The following is a 27,557-nucleotide window of genomic DNA, read 5'->3' as shown; positions in this document are numbered from 1 at the left end:
CTGCTTTTGATATCTGTTCCTTGGAAGAAATGTTGTCTATTTTTGAACATTGCTATATCTTTGCATTTTTCTTTATCATTGCTATGTGTTTGGAACAATAAGGAATCTCAAAGCACAATGCTAAGTAGGCTGGGAGTCCCCTACCTTGACCATCTCCTATGATGATTCGTACCCCTGATTCTCTTTTTTTATATATAATTTTTATTGTTCTTTTAAAATTTTTTTAATCGAGGTACTGGGTTTTGAACCCAGGACCTCCTGCCTGCTAAGCATGCGAACTGCCACCGAGCTATACCCACCCCCCACCCCTCTTTACTATAACAAAAGAACCAAACTTGTCATGTGGCCTAAGAAGAGAAAGGGGAAGAGAGGATTCACTGGACATGCTCTTGAACATGATTTACTTGATTCTGTTACCAGGCCCTTTCCAGATTCTTGGACAGCCAGTACTACAGAACTGAATTCCACTTCCATGAGACTCTTAGGCAAGCAAAACTTTTTATTCAAATAGATGGCTTGTGCACAAGGGAGAAGACAGGAAAAAAGGGCCAGCTCCCAGAGTAGAAAGGGCGAATTGCTTTTGTAACAAAAAGGAGGGTTTGTCTCATGATCACTGATAATTTCCAGAAATCCTCAAACTTTTTTGATCAGCTGCAGGTGGCTCCATTGTTGGCTCTCAGGAATAGGCAGTGCTTCTGTGGAGGGAAAGAAAGGCATGAGAATTCTCTGCGAGAAAGCACAGGAACAGGTAAAATTGATAGTTGAGCTTCTTGTCTTGTGACAACTAGGTATACTCATTCGTGTGAGAGGTGAAGTTAATCTTTCATTCTTGTGAGCCTGGCTTTTTATCTCTGGGACTCAGGCCCCCAGGGTCTTTCTACTTTAGCTTGAAAGGCCTGTTTTGCCAAGGCCTTCCCCAGGTCCTTTTCCAAAATAGCTGTACTCTTGTCTTCCTGTCTCATTTCTACTAATATCTCTCCCCTCGCTCTCAGACCTAGGAGGTGCTGGGTAATGGTGCAACATTTATTAAAAAAGAGATTCAGGGAGGGGAGGGCATACCTCAGAGGTAGAGTGTGTGCTTAGCATGCTCAAGGTCCTGGGTTCAATCCCCAGTACCTCTATTTAAAAAAAAAAAAAAAAAAAGAGGTTCTGGAATGACTTCTGATTTCTGTCTTTCTAAGAGAGTGGCTCTGCCATGGGGTTCCGGAGCACTCACCCACAAACAATAGGTGGAGTTGTGGCTTCAGTGTGCACTAACCCCAGCTGACCCCACCGCACCCCACGTCCCATGTGCCCCATCAGCTGCTGTGGCACCATTCCCTGGCTTGAACCCCCAAACACACCAGCTGCTACAATTGTTTCAGCCTAGGGTCTTTTCCATAGAAAAGCTGTCCTTTCTCCAACCTTTTCTGTAAATCACACACCTTAAGACCCACAATCTGGTCTAGCCCTTCTGATCTCCAGGTGGACCTGTTTCCACTGGCATCTCCCCAAGGATAAAGACCAGGCAGCCTCCCTCTGTAGGAGTGTGGCTGATGATAAGGCATGTTGAGTCCTTTAGAACTTGTCTCCTCTTCCTGGGCTCCGTGACCCTCCCTATTAAACCCCTTGAGGGGCAAAGCTCTGTGCATCTCAAAGCCTAGTACCAACATGAAGGCAGGGTGCAAACCAAGTGCAGACAGGCAAGCATAAAATAAAGCATCCAGGTAGACAGTAAGAAACAGCAGTGTGGAGCCAACAGAACCAGGAAAGAGGCTCTAGAATAGAAGACATAACATTTAAACAAATTGGGTATGTTTTAAACATATTTATTTTCTAATCCAACTAACAAACACCAACTGTGTACAAGAGGGATGAGGTCCACAAACACTTGAGAGGTCGTGGCATAAAAAGAAACCCCCAGAATGATGCAACTCAAGATAGTGAGGCTTCCCAAAGACAGAGCTCTAACCTCCACCCTTTCTTGCCCAGAGAGGAAGCTCAGAGACCTGGTGACTGTTGCCACCAAAACTTTCCTCCGTCCCCACAAGCTCAAGACCATGATCCAGAGCATTCGCCAGTATTACCCAGACTTGACCGTGATCGTGGCTGATGACAGCAAGGAGCCCCTGAAAATTAATGACAACCACGTGGAGTATTACACCATGCCCTTTGGAAAGGTACGTCCCTCCCAGATGGGGAGACACCTGGGTCCTGGGACAAGAGGGCCCCAGAGTCCCATTCTATCCTGGATGGGGCTGCTTCAGTGGCCTTCCCAAGGCAGCAGGATCTGGGCGTGGTTAGGGGTAGGACCCTCCTCTGAGTCCCCTTGCTCACTCCCAATTCACAGAGAAATCGGGTCACTCTCCCTTTTCCCGTGTTAACGGGGTAGGTAACCCACCTTTCCTCACACTTGATGTAGAAATTGACTGAGGTCTTCCTAAGTGACTTGAGGTGTCTGACATTCTCAGGTTTCCTGATGTGCAGATCCAGTAGCAGAGGAACCTCTCATCCCTATGATTCCACACTCGCTGGCGTGTGTCTCTCTCTTCCCCACACACCTTCCTTAAAGCCCACACAGAAGGAAATGGATATTATACATTCCAGAGTGTCCCATCCCCCCACATCTTCCAGGCAACAGGAGGGGAAATGGAAGGAAAACCACAAAGACTGTCACGTGCACAAGGACTTCTATCAGACTATTTTGGCCAGAGGCCAAGGAAGGGCTTTCTAGCCTTTCTTTGTCTCAATCTTTGATCCAGACAGTCACTGTCCTCCTTCCAGTGTCTCTGAGACATGAACTCCCTTTAACCCAGAGGTCCTCAGCCACTGTTTGGGGTGCAGCCTGGCTTTTGGGAACTGAGAAAGCTCCCAGGTGATGCTAATCTGTGGCAGGGCCGGCAACCACGGATCTAACCTCATTCCACTCACAGGGTTGGTTTGCTGGTAGGAACCTGGCCATATCTCAGGTCACCACCAAATACGTTCTCTGGGTGGACGATGACTTTATCTTCAACAACAAGACCAAGATTGAGGTGCTGGTGGATGTCCTGGAGAAAACCGAACTGGACGTGGTAAGGGAGAGTTGCCGGGTCTACCCTACTGCAATCTGACGAGTAAGAGAGGGAAGGGGAGGAGAAGAGAGGAAAGTGTGCGAGGACAGAGATGAGGAGGTGAGTGGGGAGGCTGATGCAGGAGACGAGGCAGTGCAGCCCCAGGGTTGAGCCCATCACACAGGAATCAGATATCAAACATGCAATTCCTTTTTTTTTTTTAAGTGGCAGTTTATTTATTTATTTTTTGCCGGAGAGGGTAGTTAGGCTTGTTCATTTATTTAAGGGAGATACTGGAGACTGAACCAGGGACCTCATGCATGCTAAGCACACACTCTACCACTGAGCTATACCCACCCCTCCAAACGTGTGATTCTCCTTCTGCCTCCATTCTTACTTTTCTTTAAGCAAATCACACACACCCCACCCCCACAAAACTCACCAACATTCTTGTCTTTAAAATGGTGTGTTTATGCGTCAGTTCTAACTTCCTCCCTGGACTGGGATGGGACAAAAGCGAGTGGTGCTCTGGTTCTGCCACACACCATTAAAAAAATGTCAGTGGTGCAAAGGTGTAAAAGCACACATGGCCTTAATAACATTAAAAAAAATAGCAAAACATCAAAAGTCAATCTACATATAGAAAAGGGAAGAAAACGGTGACAAGAGTTAATAATACTGCATTGTGTTCTCGAAATTTCTGAAGATAGCTATACTACACAGAGGGGATGGATTTGTTAATAAGCTTGGGTGAGGTGATCTTTTCACAGTGTATACTGATATCAAAACATCAGGCTGTATAAATTAAAATATATATATAATTTTAATATGTCAAAGATATCTCAATAAAATGGTTAATAATAAAAAAAAGAAAATGGATAAAAAGTAGCATCGTGACCAGTCCTCTCACTCCAGGTGGACAGTTCCCAAAGCATCTGGATTAACTAAGATGTCTCTTAGCTACTCAATCAGTATAGCATAAACAACATAGAAGGTGTACTTCCCGCCTGTGTAAGAATCCAGGCTGGCACTAGACTCTGCTTGCAGGGTCGTCCTGGACCAGATTCCTTCCCCGCTGTTCATGCAGCTTTGTGGTCCTCAGCTGTATGGATGGAAGAGAGTGGAGGACAAGCAGTTTTCTTTTAAGAATGTAATCCTTTTAGAAGCTGCAGACTTCTATCCTAAATTACATCCTTTCAACCAAGACTTAGACACATGGTCAAACCTTGTGAGAGAAGTGGGGAAATTTCATCTTTAGTTGGCTATACCTTAATTTAGTCTCCTTAAAATTCAGAGGGTTCATTTACTAAGAGGAGGAAGGAAAGAACAGGTGATGGGGGACAATGATCAGACTCTGCTGTGCCAGGCTAGATGATTATGACGGTTCAGGAATAGAGGTACTTGTTCGGCCTGTTCTGCCAGGGCTTGAACACACAGATGCACACATCTCCCCTGAGTGTGCGGACGGGCAGCGCATCGAAGTGAGCCAGGAGCAGAGGGTGGAGGAAGACAGCATGAGACAAATGGCTCGCTACAGGGAGTCCACATAGGGACCACTGCACGCGCAGGCTGCCTCTCACCTGCATCCAAATACCCCTCCTCCTGACGGAAGGGAATGAATTGCCTTCTGAAAGGAGTGAGCTTGCTGTAGGGTCCGCGGAGCAGAGAAGTTGTTTGCAGTCTGGGCTGGGTATAAGTGTAATATGACGGGTAGATAGAGAAAGGGCATGATTCTTGTTGTAGCTGAGGTTCAGTCCGGTAAGACTTCCTGGCAGAGGCTCTGTGGATGTTGAGTCTTCTTTCTCTAACATAGATTTCTCTGCCCACCGGCCAGGTAGGCGGCAGCGTGCTTGGAAACGTGTTCCAGTTTAAGCTGTTGCTGGAGCGCGGTGAGAATGGGGACTGTCTCCACCGGAGGTCAGGATTCTTCCGGCCCCTGGACGGCTTCCCCAGCTGCGTGGTGACCAGTGGCGTCGTCAACTTCTTCCTGGCCCACACAGAGCGACTCCAAAGGGTCGGCTTCGACCCCCGCCTGCAGCGGGTGGCTCACTCAGGTGGGGCGGCTGGATGAGTGAGGACGGGCACGTGGGCTGTGGACTGACCTCAGGGGTCTGTTCTTTCCGAGGGAAAGCCGTGTGCCGCTGCTCTCGGGAACTTGTCCTTTCTCCGCAAACCAGGGAGCTCGCGAGCTCTTCACCCTCTCTGACTCCTTGTCTCCCAGAGGCTGTTCCTGCTTCTCTGAGACACCCTTCCCCTTCCTCTCCCTATAGCTGTCCCCTCCCTCTTTTCACACCTTGTCACTGCTCCTCCTTTTCCAGACATCTTTTCCTGTTTAGCTATAGCCGCAGAGCTGCCCCTCTTTCCCCTCTCCTTCCCTTCAGTCCTGGAATCCACGGTTCCGTCCAGTTAGAAGCCCATCTGTGTCTCTCTGCCCATCTCTCTGTATGTCCTTCCAACTCATTAGCCTGGGCAGGTGGCTTCTCATGGGGCTGAACCTCCCCATATCCCCAGGGGTATAATCGGTGTCCCCTCCCTTTAACCCTTCTCCCAGACCTGCAGTAGGACCCTGGGTCTCTGGTGGAAGCTCACATTTCCTTCCCGCACTCTCTCTCCTGGCAGAGTTCTTCATTGATGGGCTCGGGAGCCTGCTTGTGGGGTCATGCTCAAACGTGATTATAGGTCACCAGTCCCGTTCTTCAGTGGTGGACCCAGAGCTGGCAACCCTGGAGAAGACCTACAGCACATACCGGGCCAACACCAAAGGCCAGGTCCAGTTCAAGCTGGCTCTCCACTACTTCAAGAACCATCTGCACTGCTCTACATAAAGGTGTCTGGTCATCAGAAAAGCACTAGGGTGACTGGTTGTGGGTATCTAAAAGAGAGGAATCGGTGGTTAGGCTATCCAAATTTAAACTCCAGATAAGATGAACATTGCAATACTCAGCTAGTGGGTCGGGGAGGTGGGTCTGGCTCAATTACTGGAAATACCAATCAAAAGCTAAGGTCATTAGAAACGGACCAATCACTGATCAGGGCAATGGAGACTGGATTATTACCAATTATTGCCTGCTTTTGTATGATGCTTCGCCATTTATGAAGCATCTGTAAATGCAGTATGTCACATCATCTCATTTCATGTCATAGGAAAGTATATGATGGGTTGGTATCCTTGGTTAAAAAGATGGCTGCTGAGTCCTTGTGGGTTATTTGGTGGAAATGGTATCACAGATCATCTCCAACATCACTGTCATTCACGAATTTTTATTTAGTCCTACCTTGTGAGCTCAAATAATGTGAATATCCCAAGGTCCTTGCCTCGAGGAAGTGGCAGCCTGGTTCAGGTAGGTCCACTAGTAGAATTGGGCGGCCCAGGTCAGAGGCTCGGAGGAGGGAATAAGTCACAAGGGCCTGAGCAGCTGAGGAAGGCTCTGTGGAGTCAGCTCACCGGAGCCTGGCAGATGGCTGGGCTGCAGGCAGTTGGAGGGAGGAGACCACTGAGGTGGTCCACTGTCTGTCAGAACAAAGGTTTCCCTGGCATCAGACTCCCTATCACAAAGACACATTCCAGAGTGCCCAGGATTGAACTTGGACAATGTGCTGAGGTGCTACAATAAACAGGGTAAGTGCAGTGGCAAAGCCACTAAGTTCCAGGGCCTTGAAACCAGTTGCTGACCACTCAAGAGCCATGTCATCTGCAGAGTGGCGCTCTCCGTTATCTTGGGAGTTGGCAGATTCCTCAGCTGCGGCACTAGCTCTGCCTTTTGGTTTCTACTCCTTCCTACTGAAGATGGCCCAGGGTAGTTCTGGGTCTCTGAAAATGTGTCTGTGACATATTAAGGAGACTTCGTGACATATGTTTAGGTGGTCAGAGAATTTGGAAAAATACTGCATGCTGTATCTTCCTCTTGGAAAGTCGCAATTCACATTAGTATATTAAAGGCTCTGAGAAGTCTTGCTGTAAAGAAATTGGGTTAATTCAGCATTTTTCAGATTTGGCTAGAGACTGACAATCATTTTCTATTCTCCCAAACCAGAACTGAGCACATGCCTCATTCCATTGTGTATGTCATAAAGATTCTATTGCAAAAGCTTTTACATCTTTAACTGATATGCAAAATCATTTCATGCAATAGTTCATGCATTTTATGTACAATAACCACAGCTATATAGGAGGATGATGTTGGATTGCTCCATTCAGTAGATGCAGGCAAAGAGCCCCTACCTGGGTCCTGTGCTTTAGAGAACTCTGCATATCACAGACATATGTATATACTTCAAAAATAAACAAATCACAGAAGAGATCAGATTTGTGATTACCAGAGGTGGTGGGTAGGGGAAAGGGAAATTGGATGACAGTGGTAAATAGTTACAAACTTCTAGTTATCAGATAAATAAGTACTGGGGATGTAATGTACAACATGATAAATGTAATTAACACTGCTATGTGTTATATATGAAAGTGGTTACGGGAGTAAATCCTAAGAGTTCTCATCACAAGGAAATAGTTTTTGTCTATTTCTTTAATTTTGTGTCTATATGAGATGATAGATGTTCACAGAACTTACTATGATAATCATTTTATGATGTATATAAGTCAAATCATTCTGGTCTCCATCTTAAACTTCTACAGTGCTGCAGGTCAATTATATCTCAATAAAACTGGAGGGAAAAAATAAACACAAGTATTTACTGATGAACATTTGGGCATCTCTGTCACTCAGCACTAGGATATAACCTGTTTCCCTAAATACCCACTTTGGGGACGAAACGCTGCTCAGACCCTAGGGAAATGCTTCTCCATACCTCTTGCCTTACGTTCTCGAAAGACAATTGCATATAAATGCACTGAACCTTTGTGGACAGTGTTTTGGGATGCCAGTAAGATTTGAGCTGCAAAATGCTTAGGGAAAAGAAAAAGACACATTTTAAACTTGGTCAAATTCTTCCTCTCAGATAACATAAATAGCAACAGAGTCTTGCCTATTACCCAGTGTCTATTTTCTTGCCTTTCAATTCATGGTTCTAAAAGTACTAGAAAATTAATGTGGTGTTCACAAGAATTGCATATTTAAAAATAATAAACAATTTTTATCGCTCTTTAATTTTTCACACACGTAGTTCTGGATTTATCATGCTTGAAGTGCGATATCAATTCTTTACATTGGGTATAAAGTGGCTATTGAATGCTAAAATGGTAATAATTTTATTTTTTATAAAAATATTTGATGACTTAAATTTTCAAAGACTTGTTTAAATTAAGTACAAAACATTTTTTAGTTTGCTTTACATAGCATACAACATAGCTTTACAACATTTTTTAATTTTGCTTTTATAAAGATATATTTGTCAAAGTAAGAGAATAGAATATTTATTTTAATAGTTTGCTGGCTTCAGTTATTATAGCTTTTAAATATTTAAATATATAAAAATAGTTAAAATACAAATAAAATATTTAAATGTTTAGAAAAATATTTAATTTGTTCCAAAAAAGAAATGCCTGTCTCCCAATGAATTACTCACATTCTTTAAAAAATTTTTTTTTAAAAACTTATTTGGTTTTTTCACTTTTATTGTGGGGGGTGATTAGGTTTATTTATTTTTTTATTTAATGGAAGTACCCAATGGATTGAACATAGGACCTCGTGCATGCTAGGCAGACACTCTACACTGAGCTATACCCCGCTCCCCTGTTGCTGACATTCCCGCTACAGGGAGATATGTATGCTTTCATGCTACTCAGCATTCTCCAACGACCCCCCAGCAGGGAGTCCTGATGTGCTGTAGTTATCATCGGTAGGTTCCAGGAACATCCCCTTCTCTGTCCCACAATCTGGAACCTTTTCCTCCAGCAGGGAGGAGTAGTTAAAATGGAGCTCTTGTAGGATGTCTGCCTAAAACGTGAGCCAATTTTCCAGGAATTCTTCTCCAGAAATAGATCCACCACCCAGAGAGTGGAGGACCCCACGCCCTGGTCAAAATATATTGGACCAAGAGAAGCAGGCTCCTGAACCAATAGCCAAGTGGACTGTCTCTCTTGGAATTGGAACTGGGCCTTCGATCATCAAGCGGGGCTCTGTGGGTGTCTGGACCTCAGACCTCATGCTCAGGAGCAGTGGAGCAGCCCCTTTCCGCCGGTCTGCAGCAAGACAAGGATTCGATGTAAGCACAAAGAGGAGCTGAAATGAGAGACTCCTGACAGCCTTCTGGTTCTTTCCTGAGGTCTGGCTACAGTCCTGCCCTAGGGTTTTGTGAAACACTATACCCTTATCATTCTCCTTTTTCACTTAACCTAATTTGAGTTGGTTCCTGTGACTTATAAGCAAAGTGCCCTAAATAATACAACTATTCTGTATGTCTGTGTGTTTTCAAAACAGAAAGGCATAAATGAAAGGTTTTCTCTTTGGGTGGTTTAGAAGCAAAAATTAGGTCATAGACAATAACTGCCACACAGGCCTCCTGCCAGCCTTGAATTTCAGACACATCTAAAAAGCCTGGACCAAACCAAAGGCGAAGTTATCCCTCTAGGACAGTGGCAGCCCTCTGATACTCACACCCTGCTAACTACAAATTCTGGGACAACTTGGTGCAAATAATTGTGTGGGCCTCCAGGGGGCGCTCAAGTCCATTCTCAAGTTTTTCCTCTCCTTACGCCCCATGACCAGGCTCAGGAAAAGACAATTGCCATGACTTTCAGAAAGGAAGAATCTCACTGGCTGCTGGGCTAGTGGCCTTTTTCTTGCATGCAGAGGTGTGTCCATTTCATGTAGCTGAAGTGAAAATGGGACTGGGGTCCGCTTCCTTCTGGACATTCTCTCCCTCTCTTAGGAAGGTCCCTCCCCAACTATTTTTGATTTTTGATAGACCAACAATTTATATATGAAGCCACTACAAAAAAAGTGTATCAGTTAGAGTGCATTTGCCTAAAAGTACCAGAAACTTGACCCAAACTGTCTTAAACTGTTTCATATATAGCTTGAAGCCCAGAGGCGGGACAGGCCACAGGTGTCCCATGACCGACAGGATTCTAAGCCCTGGCAGAGATGGGGGCTTGCTTAGAACATCTGGCACCATCCAGAACCATTCAGGTTCTCTTCAAGAGGAGCCCCCTTGGCCCTTAACTTCTCAATCCTTAACTGCGTGGGCATTAGGCAGAGTGACCTTTCTGAGGCCTATGCATCTATGACTGCCAACTTCCTGTTAGTGGTGTTCGCAAGCCTGGAATGGCCTTAGGAGATAAAACTCACTTGCTGTCATCAGTCAGATTTTTAAGGAAACTGAATTTCCAGTGAGATCTTATTGGCAACTCCTTGAAATGTACAGGTTTTCTGTCCTTTCAGACAACTCTGGACATCTTGTCTAGACATAGACTGAGAAATCCATTCTGGAACCACAGGTCTCTGCACCTGGCCTCCCCGCCGGCACTCAGTTAAGTGGCCTCTGCCTTGATGCTATTCAAAACAGTCATCTAGGTACAGGGAGTCCACCTTTAATCTGCTCTTCCCCTCCAGGTTTTTCCTCTTCATGGGCAGAAAAATGTTTAAAGCATTGCAGTGCAGTAGGCTGGTCTTTTGCTCAGATTGGGCTCCTTCTAAGTCTTCTGTTCCGGTTGGTGCTTTCTCGTGGGGTAGACAATTCAGTTTTTCAAGTCCCGCAAGGCTTCAAATTACAGGACTTCCAGTAAACTTAGATTGCAAGCCAGTCTGAGCAAAACTATAGTACACCTGCTTTAAAACAGGCTGCCTCAGCCTAAAACTTTTCACGGTGACTGTATGAAGTCACTAACACATGCCGAGATCCTGAGGTTTTGCTACCATTTCCTATTCTTGATCTTCTAGTCTTGATAGGCCCACACCAGCAACAATTTCAGGATCACCAGCTTCCCAGGAAGCCACTGCTCTCTACCCCATTTTTTCCACCCAAACCTACATCTAATGACCTGCACAGAAGATTCGTGTCTATATTTGGCTCCTTTATTCAGTCCTTTGCCTGGATGCTCCAGCCAACTTTCTTCCCATCAGCCTCCTTGATCTGACTTCAGACGTGTCTCCCAAATAAAACCTACATTCCCTCATCCATCTTTAAATTTTACCACGTTTTTAAATTATGTAATTGAGTAATCTGTATAACTGCACAAACTCCTCTCCTATCCCACGTGCTTGGAAATATCCCAGATCCCTGCATGCAAAGACACAGAGGCACTAATCCTAAAAGGAAAAGAAACGGATATATTTGACGTGATTAAAGTTAAAACTCTCTGCTAATCAAAAGACACTACTATTAGGAAAGTGAAAACACAAGCCACAGACTGAAAGAAAATACCTCCAGTACAAATATTTGACAAAGAATCCATATATATTAATATATACACCATTCTTATAAATCAGTAAGATTGACAGTTTGTTTTTAAATGGGCAAAATGCTTGAAGTACTTAGAAAAGAAGATATCAAATGGCTAGTGAGCACGTAAAAGATACGTTCAACAGCATTAACCATCAGGGAAATGCAAATTAAAAGCACAGGAGAGGCGGGGGGAGGAGAATAAGTTTGAGCTCTCTGGTGATATTCCAATGAGAACATCAGAGTTAGGGTTATTTGGCTTCTTTAGATTAAACATTTTATCATGTTGTCTCAGCCTGTGTTGAACTATCAGTCTAATGAGAAAATGTTCATTTGTAGTGATGATAGGACAAAATATTTAAAATTATGCCTGTCCCCAAAACAGTGATGATGCGATAGCCACGATCATATGCCATTAAAAGAGAATCTCTTTCTCCTTTTGCCATAGAATACCACATAAGACTTAGAACTTGCTTGATATTAGTGTCTAGTGATTAAAATAAGCATAGGATTAAAATAAGTATAGGATGTCATTCTCTTTTTTTGGATGGAGATAGTTAGGTTTACTTATTTATTTTTAGAGGAGGTACTGGGGATTGAACCCAGGACCTTGTGTATGCTGTGCATGCGCTCTACCACTTGAGCTATACCCTTCCCCTAGGATGTCATTTTCATTTGATAAAATTCCAATAAATTATGTTAAACTATGAGGGGAATATTTTCAAAATAATATAACATTAAGAATTTTTTTTTTAAAAGCACAAGGAGAGATCATTATGTACCTCCCAGAATGGTTGCACTTAAATGACTAACAATAGCACCTATTAGCTAAGATGTGAAGCAACTGGAACGCTCTCGTACGTTGCTGGTGGGACTGTAAAATTGTACAACCACTTTGGAAAGGTGTTTGGCAGTTCTTCACAAACTTAAATGTACACTTATCCTATGACCCAGCAATTCCCTTCCTAAGTGTAGACCTCAGACTAAAAAAGATTTGTGCAGGAATGGTCATAGTAGCTTTACTTATATTAAGCCCAAACTGGAAACAACCCATCAACTGGACAATGGACCAACAAATTGTGGTATGTTCATACAATGGAGTACTTCTCAGCAATGAAAAGCATACATAAAGTGACACAGATGAATCTCAAAAACATTATGTTTAGCAAAAGCCAGACACAAAAGATATTGCAAAACGCTATACTTTAATAATAAGCAGAACTAACTTACGGTGATAGAAACCAGAGTAGTGATTTAGGTAAAGACTGGAAAAAGGCACCAGGGAACTTTCTGGGGTGATGGAAATGCCTTATATCTTAATCTAGGTGGTAATCACACAGCTGTATACATTTGTAAAAAATAATTGATTTCTTCAGCTAAGATGTGTGCATCTTAATATCTCAATAAATAATAATATCTCAATGAAATGCCTTTGAAAAACAATGAGGTATGTTTTATATGTACTGTTATGGAACCATAATCTATACATGGTGCTAAGTAAATAAAATCAGCTGCAGGACAACGTTTTGATTTTTTTTAATAAAAAAGGATTCTGCATATGTACGTACATCTATATAAGGATGAAATATCTCTAGGAGGTCAGTATCAGAAGTTGCCTCTGAGAACAGAAAAAAATTATAGTCAGAAAGTTTTTTATCATTGTTTTCCTTTTATACCTTTTGAATTTTGTATTATGCTCATGTATTATCCATTTAAATATTTTTAACATTTTTATTATGTTAACTGCAAAAGCAGAACATAAAATCATATATATAGTGAGACTGACTATGTAAAAACGCATTGTAAAAAAGGAGCTGAAATACATGCAGTGTTAAAAGTGCTTGTTGGAATTGCAGTTACTTTAAAATCTCCCTTCTACGTTACTGCATTTTCTACATTTTCCATAAATATTTTACCCTTATTTTCTGAAAAGATAAAAAGATACCCTTATTTTCTTAAAAAGAGAAAGTGAAAACATTCAAGAAAAGGATAAAATGTGGATGTTGCCTTGTTCAAAAAAAGTAAGTGGCCAGATTTTCCCTTTAGAGCCTGGGGAATGCCAGGCCCAGAGCAGGGGGCTGGGCATAGGAGTTGGGTGGGGCGAGCTGGAGACTCAGGGTATCACTTGTCACCCTGCACAAGTAGGCACTGGTGGCTTGTCTGACATAACCAGGGCTCCCAGGGCAAAGTAGGGATTTGTGGCAGATATCACCTATCCTGGGTGATGAGGACAGAGAGCAAGGCTGATTGTGTCCCGGCCAAGTGTGAGCAGCCCAGCATGGATCCAAGAAACTCACTGACATAGCCCTGAGAGTGAATATGACTACTTTCCATGTTGACTACTGAAAGCATTATTGTCCCTACTCCACTGTCTATTCGTTTACAGGCTCACAAGGAACTTGGGAGAGTATCTTTAAAGTCCCTAATCCCAGACTTCAACTCTCTTTTCTTAACCCCTGGCCTCATTGTACTTTCCCCCTGCCCCAGTTCAGCCCTCAGTCACGGGTCGCACAGCTGAAGCCACACTAACCCCACCTCCGGCAGAGACCTGGATACCCCGCATGCCTCAGGATCCACCTTGCAGAGGCTGGAGAGTCTGTTCTCAAAGACATCATAGGATGCCGTCTTTGGGATATCATGAGCGGTGGATTTATTTTAAAAGAAACTAGTTATGCTGGGGCAAGGAGATTACATATTGTCTCCATCATCTCTGTTATCATTTTAAGAAATAAAAAAAAAAAAGAAGAAGAAAAAACAAAGAAAAGGTGGGGGGAAGGGTATAGCTCAGTCGTAAAGCACATGCTTAGCATGCATGAGGTCCTGGGTTCAATTCCCAGTACCTCCATTAAAAAAAAAAATGAATGTGACATTAAAGGGTCTCAACACAAAACTGGAATATTGTTTCTTCCTCCTAAGTTCTCCTGTGTCCTCTTGGGGGGTTCAGTGAACACGCTTGGAAAGGCACCATTCAAAGATAAGCAAGTCCCAGGCCCTGACCCCCAAGGAATTCACAGCCCAACCAAGGCAGAAAGGGAGGGAAGATGGGAGACTGAGCCCCAGAATTCAATTTCTTATGATTCCAGTGAGTAATGACGAAAGCTGTAAGGGAGATGATCCTTTTACGATCCTTGAGGAATGCACGCATGGGGGATTTCATTTGGGCTGGTGAGATTATTTTCAAGCCGAGAAGGAAGGTGGAGGGACCTGCAAAGGAAGAACTAGGGAGTGGGAGTAGGGAGAATGGGGGTAGGAAGGTAGTCATGCCTTCTCCCTCACACTGCACGGGGGAGCTATGTCTCACACACATTCAAAGGATATAATCATCACCCTTTAGGATTTCTACAGTAGCTTTTGTAAAATTAATTTCAATACACTCTAGCTGATACAGAGTCTTGTAAGAAGGAAATGGGAAAGCTGAGGTCCAGAGATGCTAAAGTCATTCGATGCTGTGTCAACTTGATATTAAGTCACTCCAGCCTTAAGGGACACACTTATCTCACCACAGAAGGTGAAGGGGAGTTTGGTTCATTCCTCAAAATGGAAAATTGTTAGTGTTTCTTTTGACAATATACAAGAGTTGTAAACGATTTTTCCAAGCAATACAAAAACACGCCTTCCTAAGTTTACTCCTGGGAGGTAACTGTCATCAACAGACCTTTTTGGGTTTCAGCTAAGCAGGTTCTTGATTATATGCAACAGAAATGGACTCTGGGTACCTTATGTAAGAAAGGGACATATTGGAAGGGTGGCATATGGCTCACAGCACCAGAGGGAAAGCAAACTCAGAAAGACCAGCAAGAATGAAAGGAAACTAGGCAACCCAGCCAAAGTCAGGATCCTGGATAGTCTGGTTAGGATGTCACTTCTGCTGCCTATGGACATGGCATGGCTGCCATCACTGCTCTCTGAGACTTCGGATGTCACAGCCACCACCAGCAGCAGACTGAGTTCTAAAATGTTCCCGCTTCAGTCCAAAGAGGGAATTTCATAGTGAGACAAGCCTTCCTCAAAAAAGAAAAACAATCTCAAATAAACAACCTAACCTACCACCTGAAAGAATTAGAAAAAGAAGAATAAACAAAACCTAAAGTCAGCAGAAGGAAAGAAATAATAAAGATCAGGGAGGAAAGAAATAAAATAGAGATTTTAAAAAATAATAGAAAAAATCAATCAAACCAAGAGCTGTTTTTTTAAAAAAGTAGACAAAATTGACAAAACTCTGGCCAGGCTTACCGAGAGGAAAAGAGACAGCACACATATAAACAACATAAGAAATGAAAATAGAGAGATTACAACCAACACCAAATAAATACAAAAAAATCATAAGAGAATACTATGAACAACTATATGGCAATAAATTGGACAAGTTTCTAGAAACATAAAGTCCACCAAAACTGAATCAAGAAATGGATCATTTGAACAGGCCAATCACTAGAAGTGCAATAGAATCAGCAATAAAAAACCTCCCTGCAAACAAAAGTCCAGGATCAGATGCTTCACTGTGAGTTCTATCAAACATACAAAGAAGAGCTCATACCAATCCTTCTCAAATTCTTCCAGAAGATTGAAGAGGAGGGAACACTCCCAAACTCATTCTATGAAGCCACCATCACTCTGATACCAAAGCCAAAGACACTGCCAAAAAAGAAAGCTATAGGCCAATATCATTGATAAACACAGATGCAAAAATCTCAACAAAATATTAGCAAACAGAATCCAACAACACATAAAAAAGATCATACACTGTGATCAAGTTGAATTCATCCCAGGGAAACAAGGATGGTTCAACATAATCAATCAAGGTGATACACCACATCAACAAGAGAAAGACCAAAAATCACATGATCATCTCAATAGATGCAGAAAAAGCATTTGATTAAGTTCAATATCCATTTAGGATAAAAACTCTTACCAAAGTGGGTATAGAGGGAACATACCTCAACATAATAACAGCTATTTATGACAAACCTACAGCCAGCATAATACTCAATGGTGAAAAGCTGAAAGCCTTCCCCCTAAAATCTGGGGCATGCCAGACAAGGATGCCTACTGTAACCATTTCCACTCAATATAGTATTGGAAGTCCTAGCCATAGCAATTAGACAAGAAAAATAAATAAAAGGAATCCAAATTGGAAGAGAAGAGGTAAAATTGCCATTATATGTGGATGACATGATACTCTATATGGAAAATGCTAAAGACTCCACACAAAAACTACTAGAGCTAATAAAAGAATTCGGCAAGGTAGCAGGGTACAAGATTAACATACAGAAATCAGTGGCAGTTTACACTAACAATAAATCAACAGGAAAAGAAAGTAAAGAAACTATCCCTTTTAAAATTGCATCCAAAAAAGTAAAATACTTAGGAATAAATCTGACCAAGGAAGGGAAAGACTTATATGCAGAGAACTACAAAACATTGACTAAGGAAATTAAAGATGACTTAAAGAAATGGAAGGATATCCCATGTTCTTGGATTGGAAGAATTAATATTGTTAAAATGGCCATATGACTCAAAGCAATCTCCAGATTTAATGTCATCCCTATCAAATTACCAGGACATTTTCCACAGAATTAGAACAAATAATCCTAAAATTTATATGGGATCACAAAAGACCTAGAATTGCCACAGCATTACTGAAGGAAAAGGATGAAGCTGGAGGAATAACCCTCCCAGACTTCAAACAATACTACAGAGCTACAGTAATCAAAACAGCATGGGAAGGGTACAAAAACAGACATATGGATCAATGGAACAGAATAGAGAGACCAGAAATAAATAACCACAAACTTTTGGTCAATTAATCTTTGACAAAGGAGGCAAGAACATACAATGGAGTAAAGACAGTCTCTTCAGCAACTGGTGTTGGGAAGACCGGACAGCTGCATGTAAATCAATGAAGGTAAAATACTCCTTCACACCATACACAAAAATAAACTCAAAATGGATTAAAGACTTAAACACAAGACAAGACACAGTAAACCTCTTAGAAGAACACATAGGCAAAACACTACCCGACATAAATATCAGTAATGTTCTCCTTGGGCAATCTACCCAAGCAATAGAAATAAATGCAAAAATAAACAAATGAGACCTAATTAAACTTATAAGCTTTTGCACAGCAAAGAAAACCATAAGCAAAACAAAAAGACAACCTATGGAATGGGAGAAAATATTTGCAAAAGATAAGACTGACTAGGACTTAATTTCCAGAATATATAAACAGCTCATACAACTTAATAAGAAAAAACAAACAACCCAATCCAAAAATGGGCAGAAGACCTAAACAAGCAATTCTCCAAGGAAGACATACAAATGGCCAATAGGCACAAGGAAAAATGCTCAGTATTGTTAATTATCAGAGAAATGTAAATCAAAACTACAATGAGGTATCACCTTACACCAGTCAGAAAGGCCATCATTCAAAAGTCCACAAATAATAAATGCTGGAGAGGGTTTGGAGAAAAGGGAACCCTTCTACACTATAGATGGTAATGTAGTCTGGTGCAGCCTTTATGGAAAACAGTATGGAGATTCCTCAAAAGACTAAAAATAGACTTACCTTATGACCCAGCAATCCCACTCCTGGGCATATATCCAGAGGGAACCTTAATTCAAAAAATACATGCACCCCAATGTTCATAGCAGCACTATTTACAATAACCAAGACATGGAAACAACCTAAATGTCCATTGACAGATGACTGGATAAAGAAGATGTGGTATATTTATACAATGGAATATTACTCAGCCATAAAAAATAATAAAATAATGCCATTTGCAGAAACATGGATATCCCTGGAGAATGTCATTCTAAGTGAAGTAAGCCAGAAAAATACCGTATGGTATCACTTATATGTGGAATCTAAAAAAAAAAGACAAATGAACTTATTTACAAAACAGAGACAGTCTCACAGACAGAAAACAAACTTATGGTTACCGGGGAAGTAGAGGGTGGGAAGGGATAAACTGGGAATTTGAGATTTGCAGATACTAACTACTATATATAAAATAGATACACAACAAGTTTATACTGTACAGCACAGGGAACTATATTCAATATCTTGTAGTAACTTATGGTTAAAAAGAATATGAAAACAAATACATGTATGTCCCTATATGACTGAAGCATTGTGCTGTACACCAGAAATCCACACAACATTGTAAACTGACTATACTTCAATAAATATGTATATGTGTGTAAGCACTTAGCAAAAAAGCATATAATACTTTCTGTTGTTAGTCTCCTTTGATTTCTATTTGTATTATATTATAGACAGAGAAGATAGTTTCAGCCTGATGCTAATTCTTATTTATTGAACTTCCTTTTAGGACCTGGTACCTAGTCCAAGTGACTTTAAAATAACATGTATTCTCTAATAAGCCAACAAGCTTATTAATTGTGTTCAAATCTGTGTTCTTTTAACAGTGTCTGTGGATCTATACGTTTATGGGGGGAAATGAGTATGTTCCTATACTACTGAAGTATTGCGCTGTACACCAGAAGCTGACACAATATTGTAAATTGACTATACTTCAATAAAAATATATTTAAAAAAAGAAAAGCTCAGCCTCACTAGAGGAAAATGCAAACTAAAAAAAAGAAGAAGAAACAAGCAAACAAACAAACAAACAAAATGTTCCTGCTTCTAGATTCTAAGTCCAATTAGCCAAGCTAAGGACATCCACGTTCACACTGGCTGCCAGTTGTCTGTCTTGGAGCATAGCTCTGCTGTCACCCAGACCTATACAATGTTGAATCCTTCAAGAAAAGGAGTCAATCAGATGGCCCAGGGTAAATAAATGGTAAATATCTATTACATGTGTATTCAACTTTTCTGTTCGTATATAAGTGAGATTTTATTATACCTACCAATTGGTAAGTAGGTTTTTGTTTCGGTTTTGGTTTATTTTGTTTAGGCCAGTGTATCTTCTCATGTCAATACAACAATTTATCCCCTAAATTCCTGCACAGTATTTATTATATAGATATTGTCAATACTTATTTAATCGATTTTCACTGATGGACATTAATTTCTATTCTTTATTCTTATAAACCACACAGCTGAGAACATTCTTGAACCTTGGCACTCGTCCTAGTTGTCCCTTTTGGATAAAGTTCCAAGAATGAAATTCCTGAGCAAACGGCACATAAAATTTTATCTGTCGCCGGACCGACCAGAATAAACATTAGACATTTACACGCTCACTAAATCTTATGAGAAAGTCCTAAAGGGATTGTAAGGGACTGTCCCTTTCGCTGATCTGATTCTAACCTAGATAGTTAAAAAGCAATCATCCACCAGGTAGATTTCGAAGTAGAACACAGAAATGGAAGCGAAACGTTTCGCGCGGATGGCTTAAACCACGTGGAACACCAGAATCGGGTGGGGCCCATGCCCCAGAGGGGATTCGCACCTGGGGTCCCTGAGCCTTGAACCACTGTCTTTCCACTCACAGGTTTACTTCCCTCTCCGCTCGGCCAGAACCACCTTTCTGGAAGACACTGTGTAGATAAATAAATAAGCAAGTACGAAGCGCCCAGCCTCCTGCTCGAGGGCTGGGGGATCGGAGCCGGACTTCTCCCGCCCAGTATCTCTGGCCGCGCCCCGCTGAGACCCACCGTGCCTGCCGGCAGCCCTCCGGGCTTCTCCCAGACACGGTGAGGAGAGTAGGAAAAGAGGCAGCGAAGATGATACCCCGGGGCCAGGATCGTCTGGAACTCCGGGGACGCAGAAGCTCTCGCTGCTCCGCTCCCGCTCGCCCGGGCAGCCCGCGGCCGAGAGCCCAGGGTCCGGGCCCAATAGATCCGGCATCCACCACCGTCTTCGAAAGGCAGCGCGGCGCTTCCGCTATGTGGCTTGAGAAGGCTCCTGGCCGCATAGAGCAGCCAGCCGGTCCCATGGTGTAATGGTTAGCACTCTGGACTTTGAATCCAGCGATCCGAGTTCAAATCTCGGTGGGACCTCTCCCAACCTTTTGGTTCTACAATCCCTGTTTTGGGGTTGTCCCTGGCGGCAGCGGCTACCTCGGGTTGATCAGTTGCCCCGGTGACCTACCAGACCGCGGTTTAGGGTCCCTCCCCTTCTTTCAAGATGCTTTCAGTTCGCGGCCGACCTGCGGGTCGCAGTGCGCGTGCGCGAGAGTCGAGACAGCCCTGTGTGTCTGAGAGTTGGAAGTTTTCACCCTGGAGGGGACCCCCAAGGGAGCTCGAGGATCTTGCTGCGCGAGGGGAACAATGGCAGTCTTCGGGTCTAGGAGACTTCCCCTCCCCGAAATCTGCCAGGAATCCTTCTAACAGTTTGCTAATGTGCAGAGTGCCAAACATTTCTGCTCTGGAATCCGGGAACCAAATGGCCCGATAGAGCCGAGGGACGCGGGAAGTAATAACCCGCCGCGTGTGTTTGCGGGTCAGCGCTCCCGGGAGTCGGCCAGATACTGACGTGTCTGTCTAGCGGTCCGGTACTCAGGTAGTAGCCTGTGCGGTTGCCCGTGTCTTTCGTTGGAAAACAAACAAAACCCTTAGTTAGGGAATCCGTTCTTCAGTCTGTTTTCAGCCGGTCAGGGTATCTCTGCCGGCGGTTTTTCTCCCTATCGATGCGCCATTTCCCCCGAACAGACGACAGGAATCTCTAAGGGGTTTACGCACAGGGTTGAGCGAATCTCTGTTGGCGAATTTGTCCAGGGTCGGGACCCAGCGCACGGGATTTGCAGGAAACGGTGTACCTCTGGGATAGCGGGGGAGAGACGTGCACGGAGTGTTGTCTTCTTCGGATTGGTGTCTGGGTTTTGAGAGCTGTCTGTCCCTCTGGGATAAGTGACAAGGGAGCCCACTGACGCATTTGTGATCTCCCTCAGGGTGATTGGCACTGTGGTTATGCGGCCCCGCGCCTTGGGTGGATGCCATGGAAACAGGATCCTCGTACTGCTCTCCCCGTCTCTCTTCGGAGCACTCCTCCCCACAGCGCCCTACACACTCCTTAAACGTTTGAATGGATTTGTGTGTATGCGCGATCCCAGCTTCAAACACACCTATGCATAAGACGTGGGAGGACTTGCACTGTCAGATATTAAAGCTTATTATCAACTCTAAACCATAGGAATTAGGATAGTGTGCATACCAGTGGAACAGAGTACAGAGCCCAGATACAGCCCCACACCTACTCAAATGCATGATTTATGACAAATAAGCACAACAGAGCAGTAGGGAAAAGGGTCCATTTTTCAATAAATTATTCTGGGACAACTGAGTGTCCATATAAAAAAATACGAAATCAAATTCTTCCTGATTTACATTAAACAGGAATACATTCCATGTGAATTATAGACCTTAATGTAAAAGGAAAAGCAACAAAGCTTTGGAAGACAACATAGGAAAAAACTTCATGACCTCAAGGTAGGGAACGTCTTTTTAAGCAAGATTCAAAAGCTTCTTTTTTAAAGACACATAGGCTTTAAAAGTTTGATATATGTCACCATATTAATATGATAGTCTATGTTCTTCTTATCAAAAGACCCCAACAAGGAAAAAATAAGCCATAGAATAGGAAAAGAGATTTGTGATGCATGACGGACAACTTGTATCTAAATTATATTAAAAACTCTTAAAAATCAATAAGAAGAAACACAAAGAACCTAACAGAAAATAGCAAAAGACTTGAACTGACACTGCATACAAAAAAGGAAACCCAAAATAACCAATACACATGAAAAGATGCAAAGCATCATTAGTCATCAGGAAGATGCAAATTAAAAGCTCAATGAGATCTCATCACACACTCACCAGAGTGACAATGCTGAATGTTATCAAGAATCTGGAATAGTGTGAATTCTCAAAGGAGCATAAATTGGTGGAAAGCAGTCTGACGTTTATGACCAACGTTGACGATATCTTGCCCTCTGATCTAGTAATTTCACTCTTGTATATGTAACCACAGAAATGTGGGCATTTGTGCATGAAGTGACATGTATAAGAGTGGTTTTGGCAACATAGTAGGCAAAACCAGGAAGGAACACAAATGTCCATCTATGGATAGAATGGATAAACAATTTGCAGTAAGGCCACGCAATGGAATATGACACAGCAATAAAACAAATGACCAACTACATGCAACAAAATGGATGCATCTTAAAAAAAAAACTATTCAGCAGAAGAAGGTAGACACAAAAAGATAAATAATATATGGTTTCATTTATATAAAGTTTCTAAACAGGCGAAATGAACTACTGTATACCGTCTAGAGCTGCAAACTTAGATGGTAAAATTATCAAGCAAAGCAAAGAAATAATTCACAAGTGAGGCTACGGAATACCTTGGGAAGTAGAGACGGCCATGATTGGAAAGAGGGACTATTCTATTTCTTGTTCTGGGTGGAGGTTACATAGATTGTTCACTTTACAAAATTTTGTTAAAATGCACATTATGTTGCATGCACTGTTCTGAATGTGTGTTATATTTCTCAATTTAAAAAGCCTGGGGGGGGGGGTCGGTGTATAGCTCAGTGGTAGAGCGCATGCCTTGCATGCATAAGATCCTGGGTTTAATCCCCAGTACCTCCATTAAAAATAATAAGAAAGAAAGAAAAATAAAAGATTTAAAAAAAATTTTTTAAGGCAAAAAGTACCTCTCTAGAGACATGTCTCTGCCCTGGTCATAGATGAGGAATCTGAGTTCAAAAGTTTGTCCACAGAGAGGGAGTCAGGATGAAGATCCTCTCTCTACTCTGAGCCATGCGAACCACATTCGGAGGATGGGATTCAACTTTTGGCATCACACGAAGATACTAATCAACTTCACCCTGCCCCTAATTGGTTGGGTGCATTTGGGTAAGCAATTTAAATGTTTTAAAATTGTAACTATGTGAGGTGGTGGATCTGTTAACTAAACTTATTGCGGGAATCATTTAGCCATATACACGTATATCAAATTATTATGTTGAACATCTAAAACTTATACAATATTAAAAGTCAATTGTATCTCAATAAAGCTGGAAAAAAATTCTGGGCCTCATCTGTAAAATGACAGCAATGATGCCTTTTGCATAGCAGTGTTGTGAGAATTAGTACAACAGTAAGCATATAGTCCTTTTCTCTGACTCCTATCCATATAGGCTTGATAGTGGTAACTGCTAGAAAGATAACCAGAATAATAAAGACTACGGAAACTCAGATTCTTTAGAAAAAAACAAATGCTTATATGAGAAGGAAAACCAAGCTTAGAGGGCACATGTTAGCTGTCAATTTATCTGCCTAGTTTTTCCTAGTCTTGGTTGCAGCAGAGGCAGAGAATGAGAATTTAGAGGGGCAAATAGAAAGACCTTCCACCAAGCTGAGCTTGTCCATCAATGTGACAGGCTTGAGAAATTATGAGCTTCTGGTGCCTGAAAGTGTGGAGTCAGGAGGCTCAGAGGTCTTTGTCACTTGGGATGTGGGAAGATTTCTGCACCAAGATAGAGGTTGGGCTCCACAGAGGCTGCCTTGCCTTCCACTCTGAGGTTTGAGTCTGCTGTGAATCCTCGTGCCCACTCAGGACTAACTCATCAGGACCTTTCCCATCATTTCTCTAGTGGTTTTCATTGTTTTGTTTGTTTTTTATCACAAACCAGTTCACACATACACAGAACTGAAAAAAAAGTTTAAGAAAACAATACTCACCTTTACTCCATGTAAAAGTGAACTCTGATATTGTCCATGGTTTTTATTTATTTTAATTTATTTTTACCCCCACCACCCATTAAAAATTTTTTTTAAAAAGCTGGTCACTACTAAATTGATTTCATAACTCACAAATGTTCTGAACCCAGTTTGTAAAACCCTTAGGAGCTCACCACCATCCTTCCCTTCTTAGCTCAGCTTCTCTGAGACTCCCCCCACCTCCACATATTCTTCCCTTTCCATCCCCAGGAGCTCAGGGGAGAACCTCTCTCTCCTCCTTGCCAATAGTCTGAGGAACCCCTCCCTATCATTTTATTCCTGTGAAGGACCCCAAGGACAGCATCTTTGGGAAGGTGGTGCCAGTGGGATGCTGTCTCTGACCAGAGTGACCAGCAGAGGGCAGAGCACTGGGACCTCCAGGGAAGCCAGGTCTGTGGCTAGCTGGGCCTCTCCCTTATGCTAGATTCCCAGAGTTGTCCATTCATTCTCTTCTTTGTTTATTCATGTGCACACGACATAGTGTGTATTCAACACTTACCGCAATGCCTGGTGGAGAGTGAGCCTGTAAATTAGAATCACACAGTCACTCAACACCCATTTGTTGAGCATGTACCAAGCTCTAGGTGCTGGAAAAACAAAAAGCAAAGACTGGACCCCTGCCCTCAAGGAGCCTGAAACTCGACTAATAAATGGAAGACAAGTAGAACGTAAAAAGAAAAGTAATCAGCTCAGGAGCACATGTGGACACAAAGCTAAGTGAAATCCAACTAGATAAGGGTAAAAAAATACCAGACCGAAGCCCAGAATAGCACGAAGGTGCTACCATTTGTGTAGAAAGGGGAAGAATGTTTATGTGTGTTGGCTTGTTTATGCATAAAACATCTCTGGGGGAGGGGGCACAGCTCAGTGGTAGAGAGTGTACTTAGCATGCATGAAGTCCTGGGCTCAATTCCCAGTACCTTTATTAAATAAAATAATAAGTAAATAAAACTTAATTACTGAACCCCACCAAACAAACAAAACAAAACAAAACAAAAAACTCTGAAGCTTACATGAGAAGCTAGTAACATTGGTTTCTCCAGGGAGGAAACCAGGAGAAAAGGAGGGTGAGATTTCATTGGATGCCCTTTTACACCTGCTGAATCCTGAACCACCTCATTTTAAATACCCTATTCATTCATCATAAAGGAGAGAATCTGGGAAAGCTTTCGCAGAAGGGATGCTTAAACCTAGCTGTGACTCTCCATGAAGTAGCTAGATTCGAAAGGGGCAGAATGATAAGGTGTCTTCATCAGCATGAGCTGATGGAGGAATTAAACAGAACTCCACTGATGGAGCCCTGAGGGAGGATGGGGTGACCAGTGGGGAGAGCTGGGGCCTCAGAAGTAAATAGGGCCCGGATGGCATGAGAAGGGCGCTGGTGCTAAGTCCACAAGTCTTGACTTGGTCTTACAGGAGGAGGTAAGCAAGGGAGCCACAGAGAAACACTGCAGCCGTCAGGGGTGGGGGCTGCAGGTGAGGGAGGGTTCAGTGGGAGGCTGTTGGAGCAAAGGGATAAACAGATGAATGTGGAAGGGGAAGGGTGAGGCGGCAGGGGGAGGAGCGGGAATAGTTCAGTGGTAGAGCACATGCTTAGCACAAGGTCCTAGGTTCAATCCCCAGTACCTCCATTAAAACAAAACAAAAAAAAACTCACAAAAAAACAGATAAATGTGTGAGGGACTAGAAGGCAGACTCTAGGAATTCAAATCTGATTAGAGGGGAGGGGAGGGGAGGGGAGGGGGAGGGGAGGGGAGGGGAGGGGAGGGGGAGGGGGAGGGGGAGGGGAGGGGGAGGGGAGGTTGAGGGGAGGTTGGGGGAAGGGGGAGTCTATGACTCCTCTGCCTCCTCTCCTGGCCCCTCTAGTTGGTTTCCTCAGCTCTGCTGCTGCAGATGATGAGTCACTCACTTTACCCATTTCCGTGTTCTGGTAGAGGATAGAAAAGTCAGAGGCGCCAAGGGGATGTTGAGAAACTACTGCAGTTACCCCCCTACCCCAGTTTCTAACTCTCAGAGATGGTGGAGGACAAGGAGTATAATCATTTCTGTGCTATTTTGTTCACTTCAAAAGCCAGAATTTTGTAATTGGCAGAGACATTTCCATTACATCAAAAAAAAAATACCTAGAAATAAACCTAACCAAGGAGATTACCTATAGTCTGAAAACCGAAATGGAAAGATTTCTTGTGCTCTTGGATTGGAAGAATCAACACTATCAAGATGGCCACTCTACCCAGAGGGACCCCCATCAAAATACTCCTAACACTCCTCACAGAACTAGAAGAAACAATTCCAAAATTTACAAGGAACCACATAAGACCCTGAACAGCCAAAACAATCTTTTGTAGGTCTCTTCTTTTTTTCTCTTTCTTCTTTTTGTTCTCTTTTCTTATGGTTTGATGACTAGAGAAGGTTCTTCAACATCTAGTTTTAAAGCTGTTTTCGTTGTGCTGAAATCTTTTAGCTTTTTTTAATCTGTGAAGCTTTTGATTTCTCCATCAAGTCTGAACGAGACCCTTGCTGGATAGAGTATTCTTGGTTGTAAGTTTCCCCCTTTCATTACTTTAAATATATCGTGCCACTGCCTTCTGGCCTGTAGACTTTCTGCTGAAAAATCAGCTGATAACCTTATGGGAGTTCCCTTGTATGCTATTTGTTGCTTTTCTTTTGTTAATTTTAATATTAAAATTAATACTAAATTAGTTTCTGTGCTATTTTTAACCCCACTTTTAACTCTGCTCCTGGTGAAGCATCCTGCCTTCTCCAACAGGCCAGGGCCTCTGTCTGTCTCCCTACACAGGAAACATAACCTGTGGGCCCAGTGCGAAAAGAAAATATGGGGCCCTAATTCACAAATTATGAATGTCAGGATGGTGACAGCAGAATGTTAAACCAAGCACAGGGCCCTTCTAAGCAGGATGCCCTGCGTGACAGCCACAAATACCCCCACATAAAATATACCCACAAAGTTGGTCTGTCCCCAGGCCTCAGACTCAGGTAGGGAACTGGTGGCAGGAGGGAGGGGACTATGACTAACTTTCCTAGAGGCCATGAGGTCAGGATTGGGTAATTGTCCTCTGCCTGAGGCACCAAAATGTCAAGCAGATAAGAGCAGGTCTCTATCCCACTCCCTATGGGCTGCAGGGGTGACGTCCGTCCGGAAAGCGGGGGCGGGGGGCGGGGGTGGGGGTGTCGCCGGATCCACTAGGAAGGATTTCAGGCTGCTGCCAGTCCTAGGAGCTGAGCCTCAAATTAGCCAATCAGCGGTGCCCCCTCTTCCCCTCTCTTTCTGAGGCCTGGGGATTCCATCCTGGCGGGCTCTGGTGAACATGTAGCGTGTTAGGAAGGTGATCTAGAATTTGAAACTTGGGAATTATTCAGAGGGATGTTAGTGGACTAGGAAATCAGGTGTTCAGAGCATTCTTCCCTCTCTCCCTCCCTTTTCCTGCTTTGGCATCATTTCCCCAGTCAGGATCATCAGAATTTCAACGAT

The 27,557-nt window shown here is 42.9% G+C and overlaps 1 protein-coding gene, 1 long non-coding RNA gene and 2 other non-coding genes across 4 annotated transcripts in view; 3 read left to right on the top strand and 1 right to left on the bottom strand.

Annotated features, from left to right (window-relative positions):
* The window catches only part of B4GALNT2 (beta-1,4-N-acetyl-galactosaminyltransferase 2 (SID blood group)), a 49,072-nt gene extending 41,743 nt beyond the window's left edge, over positions 1–7,329 (top strand). The window contains exons 8-11 of the mRNA XM_010987951.3: positions 1,972–2,159; positions 2,913–3,053; positions 4,867–5,086; positions 5,652–7,329. Coding sequence (XP_010986253.2) covers positions 1,972–2,159; positions 2,913–3,053; positions 4,867–5,086; positions 5,652–5,857 — 755 coding nt within the window. The 3' untranslated portion in view covers positions 5,858–7,329. The remainder of the gene's footprint in view (positions 1–1,971; positions 2,160–2,912; positions 3,054–4,866; positions 5,087–5,651) is intronic.
* On the bottom strand, positions 487–20,605 carry LOC116157917 (uncharacterized). The gene is made up of 5 exons (XR_010384658.1): positions 19,995–20,605; positions 7,598–7,691; positions 4,613–6,987; positions 3,475–4,134; positions 487–695 (listed from the first exon to the last, which is right to left on the bottom strand). It is a non-coding gene; the product is annotated as an uncharacterized LOC116157917 (long non-coding RNA).
* On the top strand, positions 20,268–20,339 carry TRNAQ-UUG (transfer RNA glutamine (anticodon UUG)). Its single transcript has one exon. It is a non-coding gene; the product is annotated as a tRNA-Gln (tRNA).
* A 2,248-nt stretch (positions 20,606–22,853) lies between the features above and the next one.
* On the top strand, positions 22,854–22,930 carry TRNAA-UGC (transfer RNA alanine (anticodon UGC)). The gene has a single exon. It is a non-coding gene; the product is annotated as a tRNA-Ala (tRNA).
* The last annotated feature ends 4,627 nt before the right edge of the window (positions 22,931–27,557 follow it).

This window comes from Camelus dromedarius, chromosome 16 (assembly GCF_036321535.1).
Source record: "Camelus dromedarius isolate mCamDro1 chromosome 16, mCamDro1.pat, whole genome shotgun sequence".
Classification (NCBI taxonomy): domain Eukaryota; kingdom Metazoa; phylum Chordata; class Mammalia; order Artiodactyla; family Camelidae; genus Camelus; species Camelus dromedarius.
This window is presented reverse-complemented; position numbering and strand designations above follow the sequence as displayed.